The 16,924-nt window shown below is 39.9% G+C and overlaps 1 protein-coding gene across 1 annotated transcript in view; it reads right to left on the bottom strand.

The window, feature by feature from the left end:
• Positions 1-4,991: 4,991 nt before the first annotated feature.
• PRKAR2B (protein kinase cAMP-dependent type II regulatory subunit beta) overlaps positions 4,992-16,924 on the bottom strand; it is a 70,957-nt gene continuing 59,024 nt past the window's right edge. The window contains exons 5-11 of the mRNA XM_066633387.1: positions 14,321-14,427; positions 13,543-13,696; positions 13,073-13,174; positions 11,145-11,219; positions 9,270-9,335; positions 8,961-9,099; positions 4,992-7,239 (exon numbers count right to left, since the gene is read on the bottom strand). Of these exons, the coding sequence (XP_066489484.1) occupies positions 7,106-7,239; positions 8,961-9,099; positions 9,270-9,335; positions 11,145-11,219; positions 13,073-13,174; positions 13,543-13,696; positions 14,321-14,427 (777 nt within the window). The 3' untranslated portion in view covers positions 4,992-7,105. The remainder of the gene's footprint in view (positions 7,240-8,960; positions 9,100-9,269; positions 9,336-11,144; positions 11,220-13,072; positions 13,175-13,542; positions 13,697-14,320; positions 14,428-16,924) is intronic.

The following is a 16,924-nucleotide window of genomic DNA, read 5'->3' as shown; positions in this document are numbered from 1 at the left end:
GGCTAGATTTGCTGCTGCCCTTTCTGCTAATTGGGAATTCTTCCATCAGTTCATGTGGCAAAAGACACCATGCTTACAACTAATAGGGCTCTCTCTTCAGTAATAATCCTTCTGTCTTCTTTCATCTTCAAATTTCAGTCTAATTTAGCCACATAAAAAAACACCTCTAAATAGTAATAAGGTAGAAATCAAGGCAAGGAAAGTAACAATAGGCAATGAAAATATTTATCAAGAGCAACTCTCATCTTCCTGGTCTCACATCCAACCAGCGGGATGTTAGGAAAGGATAGAGGTTCTTACTATCCACCTGCTGTCTTCAACTGTCTCCCTGCCTGAGCTGGTGAAAGTGTCCCTAACATGGTCTTGGAGATCCCAAGACCCAAGATTTGGGATCAAATCATCTAACATTCATGCTGAGATTACCTTGATAGGTACAGTCCAGGATTTCAAGGCCTCCATGACAACCATGGGCCTGTCTTGAATCACATCAGGCTCAACATATTCATCAGGACATACATTTGATCTGGTGTTTTGTACTGGATGGGAAGATGCTAGTCTGTTGGTAGGGGAAGCTAGTCTTTACTCTTTTGTCATGGATCGTTATCTGGCAAGTTTTGGAACAACAGTTGCTCAGGATCTCCGCAAGGGTGAGAGGCCTATTGAAATGGTCCACCACTGAAGATGAATGGATCTGGTTTCCCCAATAGCTCTGAGGGAAGTTTTTGTCGGTGTGTCTGGTTTAGCCAAAAACCTTATCTTCCTGGGGAATGGGAATATGATTTGGCCTAGCAACACGATAATTTTCAAAGCATCCTGGACCGAAAGAACCTTGGTATTCCAAGTAATTGGTCAACAGCTTGAACATAAATGAAATGAGACTCATAACAAATCTGACCACGCATAGGCTACAACACATTTTAAGGCTTACTCTGCAACGATGATGGCAGTCAAGGTATCTTACCACACCATCACTGCAACTGCACAATGCTGGCAAGCAGAACTTTTTTGAGTGGTAAGGATCTTGGGACCCAATCCTATCCAACTGTCCAGCACCAATGTAGCCCCACAAACATTCCCTTACCTTGAGGAGACCTCCACAGTTGCCCCCCCCCCAAGCACTGGACGCAGCAGATGCCCTGTTGTCATGGCTGCATCAGTTTTGGAAAGTTGGATAGGATTGGGCCCTAAGTCCATCCTGCTTCAAGTGAGCAGGAAGTGAAGCTTCTGGTGGCCCACTATGATCAAGCATTTCACATATTAAACTGCTCATAAGTGCTCCAACTTTGACTTTTCAGAAAACAGGGCTGCCACTGGTATCTGAGGGCATTCCGTTCTGGAACCCCTCCCTTGCAGATACCGGAAACCATGGATATACAGGATGGCCCCACCAACTCTGAAACCTCCATAGGAGAGCTAAAGAGTCACAGATGCGGGCCCCGCACCTCCTCCAGAGGCTCTTCTGAGCCTTGTAGAGGCCACGTGCGTCTGCCTGCAGCCTCTGAGGGACTAAGAATGAGTGCTAGAAGAAAAAAAATCACTTCCAATTTTTTGGCAAAACTGGAAGTGATGTTTTTATGCCTTTAAAAGGCATTATGAGGGCCAGAGAAGCCGTCAGTGGCCCTTACATTCTCCAAAACCCTTCCTCCTCCATTCAGATGAGAAGATACAGATTCTAAGGTTTGTACTGTATGCAATCATGTCCAGCAGAGGGAGAGCTAGAGACTTACTCATCTAGAAATTAAAATCATGTGTTTATAAAAACACATTTCACAGGAAACAATATCTTATTCTGCTTCAAGTTTCACAAGTGCTGTTGGTAAACCTATGAAATGTCTGAACTGAGACAACACAATCCAGAGTCAAGGCCAATATTCTATATTCAAAATTATTTATTAATTTTGTACATTGCAAATTTTCACAATTTATAGGTACCATAAAAAAGAGGCATCAGTAAAAAGACAGAACATTAACATTCAGAAAGGGGAGTGGCACACACATCTTCAGGAGAAACAAAACAAGGAATGTTTATTTTTAAAATTCCGCTCTATCTAAAAGGTTCAGGGCAGGCTACAATACTTTTAGAACAAAACATGGAAAAGTTAAAAAAAAAGTATTGAAAAAACTAAAGCCCCTGAAATTTAAAATACAGCACTTGCTTGCACTCCCTCTTCCCCCAATACTAATTTAATTCAAGCCACTAAAGCAGGGGTGCCCAAACCCTGGCCCTGGGACCATTTGCCTCTCAATGTGGCCCACAGGGAGCCCCCAGTCTCCAATGAGCCTCTGGCCCTCTGGAGATTTGTTGGAGCCCACACTGGCCTGACACAACTGCTCTCCGTATGAGGGCATCTTGCGTGAGCTGTGGGTGAGGGCTCCCTCCACTGCTTGTTGTTTCATGTCTGTGATGCAGTAGTGGCAGCAAAGGAAAGGCCAGCTTTGCTTTGTGAAAGGCCTTTTATAGGCCTTGAGCTATTGCAAGACCTTCATTCATCTAAGACCTAAGTTCATCTTTAATATATTCATTTATGTAAACTTATTCAAACTTTAAATCAAAACTTATTCAAATTTTAAATGTAAATTAATTCTTTTTTTTCCCCCTGGCCCCTGACACAGTGTCAGAGAGATGATGTGGCCCTCCTGCCAAAAACTTTGGACACCCCTGCACTAAAGCAAACTCAAATGGGAAGATGGTGCAATGCTGTTGGAAGATGTATTTATTTGGGCTTTAGTTAAATTTATCTGAAGAGAAATGGCACAGTTCTAGAGCAGTCACACATCTAGCTGCCTACCAAGCTAGACCACTGAACTCATACTGCCTATTCCAGCAGGAGTCCAAGTCCAAGTTCACAGCTCTTCTACCTGAGATTCCAAGGACTGAACTTTATGCCTGCAAAGCATGCACAGCACTGCTGAGCTATGGTCCATTCACTCAAATCTATATCCATCATTTGGATTATTTAAATTCTGCACTCCAGTCACATGTACCTGGAAGTGTGTTCAGTTCACACACACTATTACACACCCACACATTTCAATGGATTTTAAACACATGCTTTCTTGTGGGGGGTCACAAGATAAGGCAAATGCACACATCTGTGATCTATGCCCACAGAGTCTGTGGGATAAAGTGAAGCAGATTGGTTCTATTGGTGTAGATTCCACAACACTATATGCAATGCGCGGATGCAAACTGACAAAAGGAGTGTTGGCAGCACAATCAGGGAAGATGTGCAATCCTATTGCCCAAACACAGAGATCACATATGCCTTTAGGTATATGGGGAAAGGAATCTGATTGAAAAACAAGAAAGTGTTCTTTTTCACATGCGAAAGCCTGCAGGAAATAGAAAATGGAAAATAAAACTAGATGCAATATTTCTCCATACAAAACCAGGATGTCCCTCAAGACAAGATGCTTCTCCCTACTCATTTTCTTATATGTATTTTATTTATCAAAAGTGCTCTCATGAAGCAGCATAGCTTCAGGGCAGAGCTAGGAATTGAACCTAGACTTCCCTGGTTGAAGTCTAATACTGTCTGCTACAGGAAAGAATGAAAAGGTGTGAAACATGCAAATTGGCAAACAAGTGCAGGTTTGATTCTTATATCTGAATAAGGCCCACAGACTATCCTGCTCCGATCCAGGATTGCCACAGAGCTTCACTGCACTGTGCCACACTTTGGCTATCTACATCTCAACATACAGGCATCTTCAGTAAGCTAAACTACTCTGGATTCCCAACTCAAGCAACTATTCACATTTTAAATCTAATACGGGTAATTAGCAGTCGAAAGGATGGCTGCCCATCCAAATTGCAACTGTGGCATTCCCTCAGCTATGACAGCATAGATCACCTGTTAAGCAAGTTGTAGGAAAGAGACACTTGGAGTCTGGTGCCACCTTGAGTCCACTGCCTGCCTCTCTGGGTTACACCTAGCAATTCTATCAAAACTCACTCTGTTGATAATCTATTAGACATTACACACATTGCACAAAAATATTAATTCATAGGTGCTAGGTGTAGTGAACTTTTTCCCTCTTGGTATACTACCAAGAGGTTTCTTGGTTTCTTTTCACAGAAACATCTCTCACTTGCAGATTGCTCTCATTTGTGCTAAGTGATAAAGTCAGGTTATGGAAAGACCCAAGTAAGAGCCTGGCAGTTTGGTTCTCCAAATCTCTCATCAGCAGAAGCAATTTTAAAGTCAATAAGCTTATGCTTATTGGCAGTGTGTATATGAACTTTGCAGCCCTAACATTTATTACAATCAGTGGAGCAATTATACAGAAAGGTTAACAGTGCATAATCTACTTGTATTGGTTCATAAAGGTGAAAATGTAAAGCATCAAATAGTACTGTGTGTGCACGCGCGTAAGGATGTTTTAAATACAAAACACTGAGAGTGAAGTTTGTGTTGACTTGGATTGGAAGTCTCTGTCAAATGTGATAACATCTTTTCTAAACAACACCGTACTAATACATAATATTTAACTGTAATTAGTGAACATCACAAAAGTTGTGGATTGGGATCCAAAGAACTACTTCAGGGTTATCTAATAACTGGGGCATTCCCAGTGGGATTTCTGACTTTTCATTGAAGGGCAGAACTCCCTCTCCCACCCCAAGCACTGTTTAAAACTATTTTTTAGAGCTCCTTTATTCCCTAAGGAGGTTTACTGCATGATAGGGATGGCTGCTGTTCAAGAAACACAAATCCAAAGCTTCCTTTAGCATATGAAGTTAGTTGCATAGTTCTTTGGACCCAAGCCATGGAGCCTGCTACTTGACATTTCTCTCAAATCCAGGACAATCACTTTTTCAATCAAGGAACAAAAGGAACTTATCAGGAAGATTACATAAAAATGTTGACACATGATCCTTTATATCATAGTGCATGATATAAATTATATAACACTAATAATATTATACTTGCCGTATAATAACTTTCTAATGTAATTTTATAAATTTACTAGTACCAATCATTGCTTGATATATCATTGTACTAATGTACATATACATTGTTAATTTAATGCTCTCTCTACATTCTAACGGTCCAATCCTATCCAACTTTCCAGCACTGCCCCACCACAACAGGATGCAGTGCACACCCAACTGGCACGATTGCACCAGCATTAGAAAACTGGATAGGATTGGGCCCTAAGATGGCAGAAGCAACAACGTCACTCTGCTGAAATGGTAACATTTTATTTTGACGCAAGAGTCTGTAGTCTTTAAAAGACCAAAACCAATACTGACACCTGTATTAACAGAATTTTTCCTAAGGAAGACTACACTGTCTGTTAAAAGCAGTGCTTGCTTTCTACATTATTTTTAGACACTAGGAAATTTTTGGTAGTACATTCAAAAACGAATATCAGATGTAGTGACCTCTATGCAGATTTATGGGTCTTCAACCTCTGCCCCTTAACCCTTTCCATACACTCTCAATGGCTCTACTGTAGAGTTCCTAAGTTCCTTCTGGTCCACTGGAAGACAGTGCATCTAGTTAACACTAGTTACCAATGGCAAGACATGCAAGTGCAGGGCTGCATGGCAGATCTAGCTTTAACTAAAGAGGCACAGATAATCACTTGTGCCACTACAGCTAAAGCCAGTTTCAGGATTAGGATGTCCAAGTTGATTGAACTAGGGAAAAACTATTAAAAACAGAAGATAAACCAAGCATTTAAAAAACACTGAATAGAAAAATCATGTTATGGTGGACATCCCAAATCTAAACAATTTTGACTTCTGGTTGGTGGATCAATCTAAGAAGCTGCTATCGAAGACCATATTAGCACAAAGGCAGCTCTGGAGACCACACCTATGCAAATTATACATAAGTAGAATGTGGTAATAGCCTTTTCAAAGTTACATTTCTTTAAATCAAAGTTAATTTTTCCCCTTTATTCTCCTCAAACCAGCAAACCTGGCATAAGCCTAAGAAACCATAATACATATAAAATAAGACAAAAAACTCCTAACAAAAAAATCCCTGTATCTTACTACATAATGTATACACCTTCCACATTTTGTAAATTGATAAATAATACTTTTCATTGAGATTTAAATAGAATTTGATGCATCATATAAAATAAAGTTGACTTTAAAAACAAAATCAAGACTGTTAAGCTTAGATAGTCCATAAAGTTTACCAAGAACACAAGGCCTTGTTTTATTATTGGGAGGGCTTTTTAGACTGCTACTTCTATGAATGCCACCTTAAATAGTGCCAGTTTAAACAGTCCCCAAACCAAGTATGTGCTGTGTAGCATTCTTTACTAGATATTTGTGAACATAGGTGCACAACATTTTTGATATACTACATTTATTTGACAATACAGACTAAGCCCTGACTTTATTAATGTCAAGGCAAATATCCCACGGACATCAACCGATTCCTCTTTACATCCTCTGATATATTACAGAAACCACTCACTATTTATCAAGCAGGAATGCGTTTTAATCAACTTGCAGGCAATCCAAAGGGTTGTATAGCAGGAGATTCGGGTAAAGCAGAGTCTCTTTCTGAAAGCAAGCCCTGCCACATGCTATGAAAGAGGCTACTCCCAAAGTACAAAAGAACTTTACTTATGTACACATAAGTACAGTTCCTTTTGTGCAGTACAAAGACCTGTGGTCAAGAGAAGAAAACTTTTTAAAAGGACACATGCATGTGCGCACACTGCTTAGATTGGAAATTACAACTTGTTTAAAATGGAACTTAAAAAAAGACCTGTATGATAAAAGACCTAACTTTGAATGGTGCCAAAGGTTCTACAGTTCTCAATGAATTCAAATAAGACTTATGGGAGTGATTTTTAGGACTGTTGCCGAAAATTTGAGGTGATTTTGGTGGTGGCTCAATGCTTCTACAAGGCAGGGCCAATGATACAATGTCCCGACTCTATTTATTGGAACATCTGAACTAATGTGTACAGAAGGCAAACCAAAATTGGGAAAAACAAAGATTAAAAGAAACTCAAGTCTCCTGTAAAAATCACAGAAAAATGCTTAGCATCTACAGGAAGATAGACACATTTTCAGTGGACTAACCACTACTGTGCTATTTCTCGTAACAGATCTTGTGGTTTGTACTTTACTTCATGCACTGGGATCAGAAATGTCCATGTTGGTTCCGAACAGAGCAACCAGCTGTTCTTCATAGTTTGCAATGTTCCTTTTCATAATTTCCATACATGGGCCCAAAAGCCTTTCAAATGCCTGTACATCCATAACTAAAAGAAAAATAAAAGAGTAACAGTGCATATTAAAGCTATTCAAGTAGGAAGAAAAAAATCCAACATTTATTGTGCCAAATAGTATCATCAACAAGACTCATATTTTATTTAATCAACACAAGAACAGAGAGAATCTGATCAGCCGCAGGTGGATCTTCCTTGCACCAGCCAGGATTTTCCAGCCTTCTCCTCTAAACCTCTGGAGCACCACACCAGAATGAAAACCCAAGATCTCGATGCATGTTTAAAAGCATTTTAACACAAAGAACTTTGGATCCCAACCATAATTCCCAAAGCTTTCAGGATTAAAAAGAAGCATAGATGCTACGAAAAATATAGGTGTTAACTGTATAGCATTTTTTTAAATAGGGAGAAAGTCTTACTGCTAAACTGATTCTTTTACATTTCTGTCACTTTAGTTTGAATATTTTGTCATTATGTATTCAACATAAGATGTGTTCAACAAAATGAATGATTAAATAAAAACATATACTTTGAAAATCTCAGATAATTTTAGCTGCAGCTCTACCATATGATAAATCTATATTTGGATTCATTGGAAGTGTTGAAGTGAAGGTTTATAAGCAAGGTTTTCAAACAAACAAAATGTGGGTCGTGAACCACAAGTGGGCTGCAATTTTTGGTGGGTCGGTGGCCACTGGATGGCGCCGCAAGGCATTATGGGGTGCTAACTGGAAGCTGCAAGGTAAACTGAGGTGCAACATGGCTCCTAGGAAAGTGCTTTTAAAACTGTAGCCTTTTAACATGATTACATTCCTAGCTAATTAGAAGTAAGTGGGGAGAGAAAGGTTTGCTCTTGACAGAAATGGAGGTAAACGGCAGTAACAAGTCAGGGTGGAAGTGTGGCTTAGGGGTTGGTGGGCTGCTCCCTTTCAAATATTGCTGCTGGACAGAAGTGACACAAGGGCAGCGGATTTGTAGTTCACAGTGCTGTCCACTGCTGTCCACAGTCCTACCCAAGGAAGCACCGCCAGTGCTGGGGAGCCCAAGGCATGCTCTGCCATGCAGCTGCTGTTGGTGCCCCTCATGCTGCTGCTGCTGGGGGGGGGCTCGCTGCACTGAACTGCCATGGAACCCATCGGCATAGGCATTACATAGGCATTACATTACATTACATTACAACCCATAGGCATTAACATCAGCACTGACCAAATACCTCTCCTCCCTATGCTTCTACTGCTGCCTTAGTCAAGTGCTGCCCCAGGAGCAGGATTGGTCCAACGGAACCAGTACCGGTGCAAGAGGGGAGTAATTTCATTGGCCACACTCCCCAGAATGCCTTGTAGTTTCTGGGTTGGGGGTTGGCATGACCTGGAAGCCAGAATGCATTCTGGGGCGCAGTGCCACCAACAAAGTGGGTCATGGAGGGAAAAATTTGAAAATGGCTGAAATAATGTGATCTGGACACTGTAATCATATAGTCCATACTTGATAACAAAACCACTTTTGACCAATTGAGAGAAGATGTAATTGCTCCGGGTTCATCACACTGTCAATAAAGTAATACTTCTGATATCATCAAGTATCACAATAGTAGGCACAGTAAGTTCTAGCATGTTTGAATAGAATCCTACTAATGGCATGTAGTTTAACTGTACGGTACATGGGAACATACAATAGTGTATGTGCCTACTGAAAGAAATTGGACCATTCTCTTTATTAACCAAAGATAATGTCAAAATATAATTAAACACTACCTAGACACTTGACTGTGCCAAGTGCATATGCAGAGGCAGCTCGAGGTTTGTTCGTTACAAGAGCAAGTTCACCAAAATACTGCCCTCTAGTGTACCGGGCTATTTCAACCGCTTCATTTTCTTCAAGATCCTGTTTATCCTAAAATGTCAGGAAGGTAAGAAAGAACAAATTCAGACATTTACTGTCAGTAGTTTACAACCAGACTACTTTTCAGCATGCTGCAGTAAGAAAATGTTGCATACATCCTCTTTCCCATGCAAAATATCTGAAAACCTTCAAGATCTTGCAGTGTTTAACAGATTTTGTACCTTTCTTTTCATTGTAATTTTCACTTCTCCAGATTCAACAATAAAGAAACAGTCAGCCATATCTCCCTGTTAATAGCAAGAAACATAGCAAAACATGAATATATTGTTTCTATTGTTAACAAAATAGCATATAAGCCATTTAAAACCAAAAGATTGATCACTTCAACAGTTTGAAACTATCCTTTTCTTTTGGATGAATAACTGAGCAGCTCCCACATCCAGCATAATCAAAGCAAGAATAATTCACAACTTGCTTGCTGGGTCTGTTCCCGTACATCATTCTGAACGCATACTATGGAATTCAGTTGTTATTTCATTGTCAGTCTTTAAACATCAACTTGGAAGTAGAAGCAGCTAGAGTGGGGGGGGGGGGCAAGGGGAGGAAGGAAGAAACAAAGCAGGTTGCCAGAACCTCAGCTATCTGAAAACTATTCCGGAAGGTTCCTCTTCACAATGTTCTCTCTGAAAAATGGTGGAAATAAACCATCTACGATTTTCTCAGGTGCTATACAAAATTAAACAGGCACATAATGAAAACCAACGGGACCATCTCTACACATTTGTTTGCTAACCATTCTCAAGGACTATGCCAAGAAAAAGATAGTTTACTTTACTCATCCTGTTGAGAACAAAGACTGCTTTTCCAAGGGCAACAGTGATGACACAGAGCAGCTGTTGCAGCTACAGAAAGTAACTCTTACAATAGCCATAAAAATTACACCCCAATCTTTCCACCCACCGCCCACACCAAAAATTGGTGTGCTGTATCTAGCTGGGGGGGGGCAGATTAAGAGGCTTTGGAAGGGAAAGGGGATTAAATCCCATTTCCCCACCATAAGCCTTCTGCCCCACAAAGGGTCTCCTTAGATCTGCACTAGAAATTTCACTAGTGCACGTCTGAGGGGAGAAAGAGCACGGAGGCTCCTGTCAGAGGGGGACGGATCCAGCATGTTTCTACTCCATCCTGCAGAATCCCCCCATTTTCCTTACCCTCCCCACCCACTTTTACCCCCTCCTGCCCCTGCACTCTGCTCCAGCCTCCCTGTACCCCTGCTGCCATCTTACCTACCTCAGTGGGCAGCTAGCGCTCTGGTGATGTGCAAGAGAAGTCTCTGGCCTTCCCACTGTTGCCCCCAGCAGTGTACTACTCAGTGCACTGCTGAATGGCACTTTACGACTGCTTTTCAGCAGCCAGCACTGGTGACACATGCGTTCTGCCAGCACTCAAAGCCCTCAGAATTAAGCTGTTAACAAGATATGAGAAAAGACAAGAAAAAGAAAATCATGCTACTAAGCAGAGCCCTACTAAAAAGTGAAAGAGCCTGCTAAAAAGTTGTCCATAGGAGGGACCTAATTCATGTGGTATGATATGGGTGGCTTGGAGCAATATAGAGAGGCTTGTAGGAACTCTGCATAAGTCATTGCCTAACATATTAGCACTGTTGGCTTGTATATGTTCTCCATCTGGGGACACACAAAGAGATGGAGACTTCATCTTCTGGTTTCAAAAAAATACATAATAGAAAAATTGCAGGTCATTCATCACAGAGTTGTGCACAGTAAAGTGCAACCCACCCACCACCAATAACTTATTTACTTCTTGGCATTCAAATAATCTTATGTATATCTCTTTGGGAATTTCTGTTTTCAATGCAAACCACCTTTTATATTATACATCTATCCCCTTTCTTACAGAGTCTTCACCTACCTAATGTTTATGCCTAATAAAGGTTAACTTGACTTGACTATCCCCTTTCTTATATACGCAGATGTTTCTCTACTAAATGGTCTATCTGGGATGATTTTAAGAACAAATTGATAGCAGTTAAAGCAATTTCACTAACAGAATAACCAAACCAAATATGAGTGGCATACCTGAGCAATGATTTGTTCTCCATCTTTGTATATTTTGGTGCCTATCACATCTACAACTTTCAACCGTTCAGAAAGCTGTAATGAAAAGACAGATTACACAAACATACTTCACAGATGAAAACTGTGTTATCCTATGTAATATTATAGTTGTTATACTATAGGTGCCCCAACCCCAGCCCTGGGGCCACTTGCGGCCCTCAAGGACTCCCAATCCAGCCCTCAGGGAGCCCCCAGTCTCCAATGAGCCTCTGGCCCTCCGGAGACATGCTGGAGCCTGTGCTAGCCAGATGCAACTGCTCTCAGCGTGAGGACGACTGTTCGACCTCTCACCTGAGCTGTGGGATGAGGGCAACCTCCACTACTTGCTGTTTCATGTCTGTGATGCAGCACTGGCAGCGAAGGAAAGACTGGCCTTGCTTTGTGCAAGGTCTTTTATAGGCCTTGAGCTACTGCAAGACCTTCATTCATTCATATAAGTTCTATCTCTAATATATTCATTTATGTAAATTTATTCAAATTTGAAATGAATCCTTTTTCCCCCCGGCCCCCACCACAGTGTCAGAGAGATGATGTGGCCCTCCTGCCAAAATGTTTGGACACCCCTGCTATACAATGTAACATCCTATTCTTCATGCACTCAGGGCCCAATCCTATCCAACTTTCCAGTGCTGATGCAGCCATGCCAACAGGGCATATGTTGCATCCTGCAGTGGCAGGGGACAGTCACGGAGGCCTCCACAAGGTAAGGGAACATTTGTTCCCCCTTATCTCAAGGCTGCACTGCAGCTGCATCAGCACTGGAAAGCTGGATAGGATTTGGCCTTCAGTTCCTTTTTAGAGGACCAATATCTTACCTGCTGTAGAAAACTAAATTTCTCTTATATAAAAGAGATGCTGCACCTGCCTTATCATTGAAAGAGATGAGTTGGATGCTTTCTACTATATTTGGGAAGAAAAGATATCAACTTTTGCGTTCCAATTTCAGGGACAAAGCAACTGCATCCTGCAATAGCCTGTTACATGGCACTCATTTGGAAAAGTTCAGTGAAACCATTGCTTTCCCCTTCCATCTGCAGCAATGAGTACAGCTGGCAGATAATTAATTGGTTCCAAAATACCATATGAATGGCTTTGCTCCAGAGTCCTATTAGAATTGCAAGCTGCAGAACTGGTTGCAGCACATATTCACACAGCCGCAAACATAATGATCTGCACTACAGTGACTGGTGTAGATGCAGAAACAATTGTTATAGTAACTGCAAGATCCTGCTTGATCTGGATTCATTTTCAGAGTAATATACCTTTGAATATCAAGTGAGGGGAACAACAATGGGAAGGAAATATGCCTTTTTATCCTGTTTGTGTACTTCCCAGGACCAACTGATGGGCCACTGTGGGAAACAAAATGCTGGACTTTGGTCTGAACTGGCAGGGCTTTTCTTATGTTCTTAATATTTGATAAATCAGAATTTGTATGCAGCAGGCAAAATAAATAAAGGAAACAAAATTATTTTGGTGTTATGAGCTATTCTTTTGTACATTTGAACTGAAATCTGCAAAGGACGTATATACTCCTTGTGTATATGAGAAATTTATTCAATTTTGAATACACCAATGGGACTATACCCAAAAAAATCTATTTTACAATTAAACAACAACTCATTCAACTTAGCAAAGCATCCTGAAGACCGTGAAAGTGAAAAACTAAAAATGATCTAATTCATGAAGTACTGGACAACTGTCCTCTGATCAACACTTGCTTATAATACAGTACTATATTTAACAGTTTCAAGCAAACTTTACCAGCTGCAGGGGATAAACTGGCAGATTTTTAGAATACTGCACAAGAATGAGTTTAGGGAATAAAGTTTCAATTAAAGAGAAGAAAAACCACAATTAAAATTAAGTAATAAAATAATCACGCTTACTTCTAAAGATTTAAGGAAGGGCAATGACTCAATAAAATTCTCATACATTCTTCTCTTTTTGGCATTGTTTTTTACAATGATCCTTCGAAATGTTACTCTGTCCTGTAAAATAAAAAATGAAGTTATTAAAAAAGCAGAGTGTATAAAATTTATGGAGAGTTAAAATGATAATTTATACAACACTTTCCTAGATGGAAAATTGGTGTACTTTCAAATTATTAATCAGGAATGCTGGTTGTAAAACAACAGTACATACTAACCAATTTTATCTTAAGGATGTATTTTAAATCTGAAGTAAGCCATATAAAACAACCTACAGATCCATTCAATGTTCTCTGGCCACAGTCACTGGATAAAATTTTTCCTAATGGATACAGCAAGACCCCCGCTGGGTTTAATGGAACTTGAGTACCCTGGTTGATTGTAGTTCATCTGGGCACTCATAAAATGATACTTTCTATTTTACTCACCAAGCCCCAAACAGCACCAGGCGAGGTAGCAATGATTGTAGCTGCCCTGGGCGTATTGTACATTAAAGCCAATTCACCAAAGCTCCCACGGTTGTCATAGGTGCCAACACACCTTCCAACACCATCACACTTCACATATATATCATACGTTCCTCTGTAAAATACACAAAGTGATCATAGATTGTACAAGCCACCATTCAGAAATGGTAATCTCTAGAACGGTAATCTTTTAAAAGGTTAAAATGAAACAAATTTGTACGTCACTTTCATCAAAAATGCATTCCACACAATCAGACCCAAAGACCAAACACAAAACCACACCGCCCCTCAACAAATGGTAACAAGTTTGCTACCAAGCGCAGATTCAACACAGTATTGCAGCTAATCCTGGCCCTCTGACAAGTGTGCTCATATGGTACATGTATGTCAGAACAACTAGTGAAATCCTAAACAGGAAGAAGAGATTCCAAATTCCTCACATATGCCCCAAATCCCTACAGAATCCAGCTCTGATCTGAGCAGATTATGCTTCTGATGCAAGCCCTCTCAATTATCCCCTCTTTCCTCCAGTTTACAAGAGGGAGAGCTTGCACCAGACACCATCTTACGCTTTCCAACATCTATCAATACTGCCTGTCTGGAAGATGTTCAATAGAAAACTCAGGCTCTCTGAATAATATCTGGAGTTACAGGAGTGGGTCAACCCATTAAACTAGATACAACCTTTCAAAACAAATGGGTCTTTATTTAACAGCACAAACATAATAAAATAACTTACCGATCAATTACATAGAAGTTGTCACCATCATCACCTTGATCAATGACATGCTCTCCTCCTTCCACCAGCTTTTCAAACATGGCATCTAATACCTGAGACATCTGCTCCTGTTGCATCAAGAATATAAACAAAGAGGATCTAACTCTGTAATGTTACTGTTAAGTGAAAATGACTTAGGACTGATTCACATGGCTGTTGTTTGGGCTTTTTGGAAATCAGGTTGACCTTTGGTGGCTGTCCTATTCTGAACAGAAAAGGGGAGAGCAACTTCAAAGTAGACTGGAAAGCAAAAAAGAAAAAGACAACTACTCCAGCAAGTGAAGAAAGATCTTCTTGCCCTGAAGAAGGCAATACGCACTGGGCATAGTCTGTCTTTCAATAATTTTGAGACTTTACTCCTTTTTAAGCTTTCAACCTGCACATAAAACCAGCCATGTGCAAATGCAGCCTGGGCATACAAAATAGAAACAAAGGACTCTTAGGTTCACTGTATGCATATTTAACAAGATTCATTTCCCTCCTAGGTAAAAATCCCCCCTCCATTCTTCTTGTCAGCATTGGCAAAATACATGAAATGAAGTTATGAAAAGCAGCGTACAAATATTCAAAATAAATAACTACTACACGAAGTAGCATGACATCTGAGGTGGCACAAACCATAGCTAATGTTCATATTGGTTTGCAAACTTGTAGTTTTAATGTGGTACATCAGTGGTTAATACTGGGGGGGAAGGATGTTCATTCTAGAAAAGGAGCATGTAGTCTGTTCCTATCTATTAAACCATGGTTAACAGTGTTGTATACATAGGTCCTAAAATTATCATAGCTGGAGGAAACAGCACTCATGCTTAAAATCTCTGGGTATACCGGCCATAAAATTCCAAAACCACTAATTTTGTTTGATGAACTAAAAACAACATTTCATCTTATAACCACTGTAGACATCATCAGGCATCCAAAGGCAAAACTCCCCCATTCCAAAGCTTGTCAACTTCCTGTTCTCTGTTTCACAGCAAAGATCTTACCAAACCCAATTGAAGGCATCACACATGGGACTTCATCCTAATGTACTTGCAAGAGGCACTTAAAGTGACAACTTCCTTTAAGTTAATGATTAGTTTCAAAATTACTAAAAATTTCCTTTTACATATCCAGTCATGTTGAAAGATAGTACGATAACAAATTTCTTTGATTACATGAGACTTTATCTTCTGGGTAACCTTATTTAACTACATATTTTATCTATCTACAAATCTTATATGTCTACAAAAAGTTCAGTAGCTACCCAGATCAAAGAACATCAGAGAAATGTAAGGTTAAAGCAGATAGATAAGTCAGCCATTGGAGAGCATGCGGAAAAAACAGGACATAATGTGAAGTTGGACTCCATTATTGAGAAATGTGTCACATTATTTCCAAAGAATGCCAATGGAAGCAATTGAGATATTTAAGCAGAGGGATAATATGAATAAAAAGGAGGAAATCTTATCTCTGAATTTGGATACCAATTTTGGAGTGCTCTGGATTAGGTCTGCTATCCAGAAGATAAAGTCTCATGTCCTCAAAGAAACTGATTATCATACTATCTTTCACCATGACTGGATGTATAAAAGGAAGTTTTTAGTAATTTTGAAAGTAGGAATTAACTTAAAGGAAGTTTAAGTGCCTCTTACATTAGAATGGTTCCATTTGTATTGGATGCCTCTAATTAATTCAATTGGCTCTGGTAAAACCTTTGCTGTGAAATAGAGAACAGGAAGTTGACACGCCTTGGAATGGTGGAGTTTTACCTTTGGATGCTTGATGATGTCTACAGCAATTGTAAGACAAAATATTTTTAATACATCAAACAACATTAGTTGTTTTGGAATTTGATGGCCGGTATACCCAGAGATTTTAACCATGAGTGTTGTATATCTTAATCTTTCATTTGCATTATGAAAATGCACTTGAAATATTCTCTTCCACAAAGTATTGTGCAAGTGCCAATTGGGGAAGGGGAACTAGGCTGGGTCTATATTTTTTAAACATTTCTAGGCCCACTCTTTCTGACATACGGTACTCAAGTTATATTCCCTGAAAAGAATCACCAATGACAATAAATGACTGAAAGATTATTTCAACAATTTAAAACCTGAAAAAATGAAAAATGTCTATCATGGTTCATTCCACTAGTTATCCCTATTTTATTTCAATACAGTTCAAATTACAACACATTCTGAGAAGTGGTATTGATGGTTGGGCTTTCTGATGCTCCAATAGTAATGCTTTTCAAAGCTTTCAGTGTTCATTAAATCTATTAAACCATCAAACCTAATTTGCATTATTTATTTATGCCAACTGAAAAGTATGTCCATTCCCCTCACTCAGTTTGAAGACTAACACCATCACAAAAGCTTTTTGACAAAAGGCAAAAGTTATTGTGTAACTGGTTTACTATAGCTTTTTTTCTGATGGAGCGGGGAGGATTGGGTCCAGGATCAGCAGTGCTGGCATGCACCATATCTGATCCCCCTTCCCGGGCCATGGATCTGGGCTGAAACAGAATCACTCAGACTTGCGCCAACAATTTAATAGGTGTAGGTCTGAGTAGACCCATTGTCA

This window comes from Tiliqua scincoides, chromosome 7, assembly GCF_035046505.1.
Source record: "Tiliqua scincoides isolate rTilSci1 chromosome 7, rTilSci1.hap2, whole genome shotgun sequence".
NCBI lineage: Eukaryota > Metazoa > Chordata > Lepidosauria > Squamata > Scincidae > Tiliqua > Tiliqua scincoides.
This window is presented reverse-complemented; position numbering and strand designations above follow the sequence as displayed.